Source organism: Octopus bimaculoides, chromosome 4 (genome assembly GCF_001194135.2).
Source record: "Octopus bimaculoides isolate UCB-OBI-ISO-001 chromosome 4, ASM119413v2, whole genome shotgun sequence".
Classification (NCBI taxonomy): domain Eukaryota; kingdom Metazoa; phylum Mollusca; class Cephalopoda; order Octopoda; family Octopodidae; genus Octopus; species Octopus bimaculoides.
In genome coordinates this window covers 74,901,106-74,902,078 of record NC_068984.1, presented here as the reverse complement: position 1 = coordinate 74,902,078, position 973 = coordinate 74,901,106, and the positions used below count along the sequence as shown (strand labels likewise).

The following is a 973-nucleotide window of genomic DNA, read 5'->3' as shown; positions in this document are numbered from 1 at the left end:
GATCTTACCTTTTGTATCGGCACTGTCTTTTGTAGGTGCAGAACCTTTTGCATGTGTAGTACCTTTCATAGGTGAAGTACTTTTCATAGGTGAAGTATCTTTCATAGGTGAAGTACCTTTCATAGGTGAAGTACTTTTCATAGGTGAAGTACCTTTCATAGGTGAAGTACTTTTCATAGGTGAAGTATCTTTCATAGGTGAAGTACCTTTCATAGGTGAAGTACCTTTTGTATGTGTGGTACTGTTTGCATGCGCAGTACCGTTTGCATGTGTAGTGTGATTGGTATCAGTGCCTAGGTATAAAAGAAATAACATGGTAAATTATGAAAACAAAGACAACCTATAATAGATGATATCGCAGTGACAAGATTTCTTAAAGTTTGTCTTGAAATATCATCACTATATCTTAACGAACCTCTGTGAAATTTCTCAGAAGTATTCTCATGTTTCTCAGAATAATTCATGAAGCAGAATAATTCGGGTGAAGACAACTTGGGGGTTTTACAGAGATAGAAAATGATGCAGAAAGAATAAGAATTGCAGTTGAGAAGTAGGTTAGTAGGAGAATTAGTGTGAAGTACAGAATCACTGCCGTTTGTAGGCCAAACTGATTTGTTTCTTCAGTCTTAATCTCTCTCTCCCTTCCTCCTTTACATACTTATACGCATACGAGGGGGGGTACTGATTTCTTTTTTACAGGGCTTAAAAAACTGAAAGACCGCTGCAATAAGCGCGGAAATCTGTGAGGGGAGTATGTTGAACAGAATCATAATTAACTGATCCACCTGTATTTTCTTTTACCCAAAGTCAGAAATTTTTCAGCACTCCTTCGTATATGTATAGGAGAAAGTACATGTATGTATGTATGTATATATGTATGTATGTATGTATGTATGAATGCATGCATGAATGCAAGTATGTATGTATGTATAATATATATATATATATATATACATATATATATATATATATA

General features: G+C 34.7%; 1 protein-coding gene across 1 annotated transcript in view; it reads right to left on the bottom strand.

Annotated features, from left to right (window-relative positions):
- LOC106882964 (uncharacterized) overlaps nucleotides 1–973 on the bottom strand; it is a 63,220-nt gene that overhangs the window by 3,908 nt on the left and 58,339 nt on the right. Inside the window, exon 19 of the mRNA XM_052967636.1 lies at nucleotides 9–293. Within this exon, the coding sequence (XP_052823596.1) occupies nucleotides 9–293 (285 nt within the window). The remainder of the gene's footprint in view (nucleotides 1–8; nucleotides 294–973) is intronic.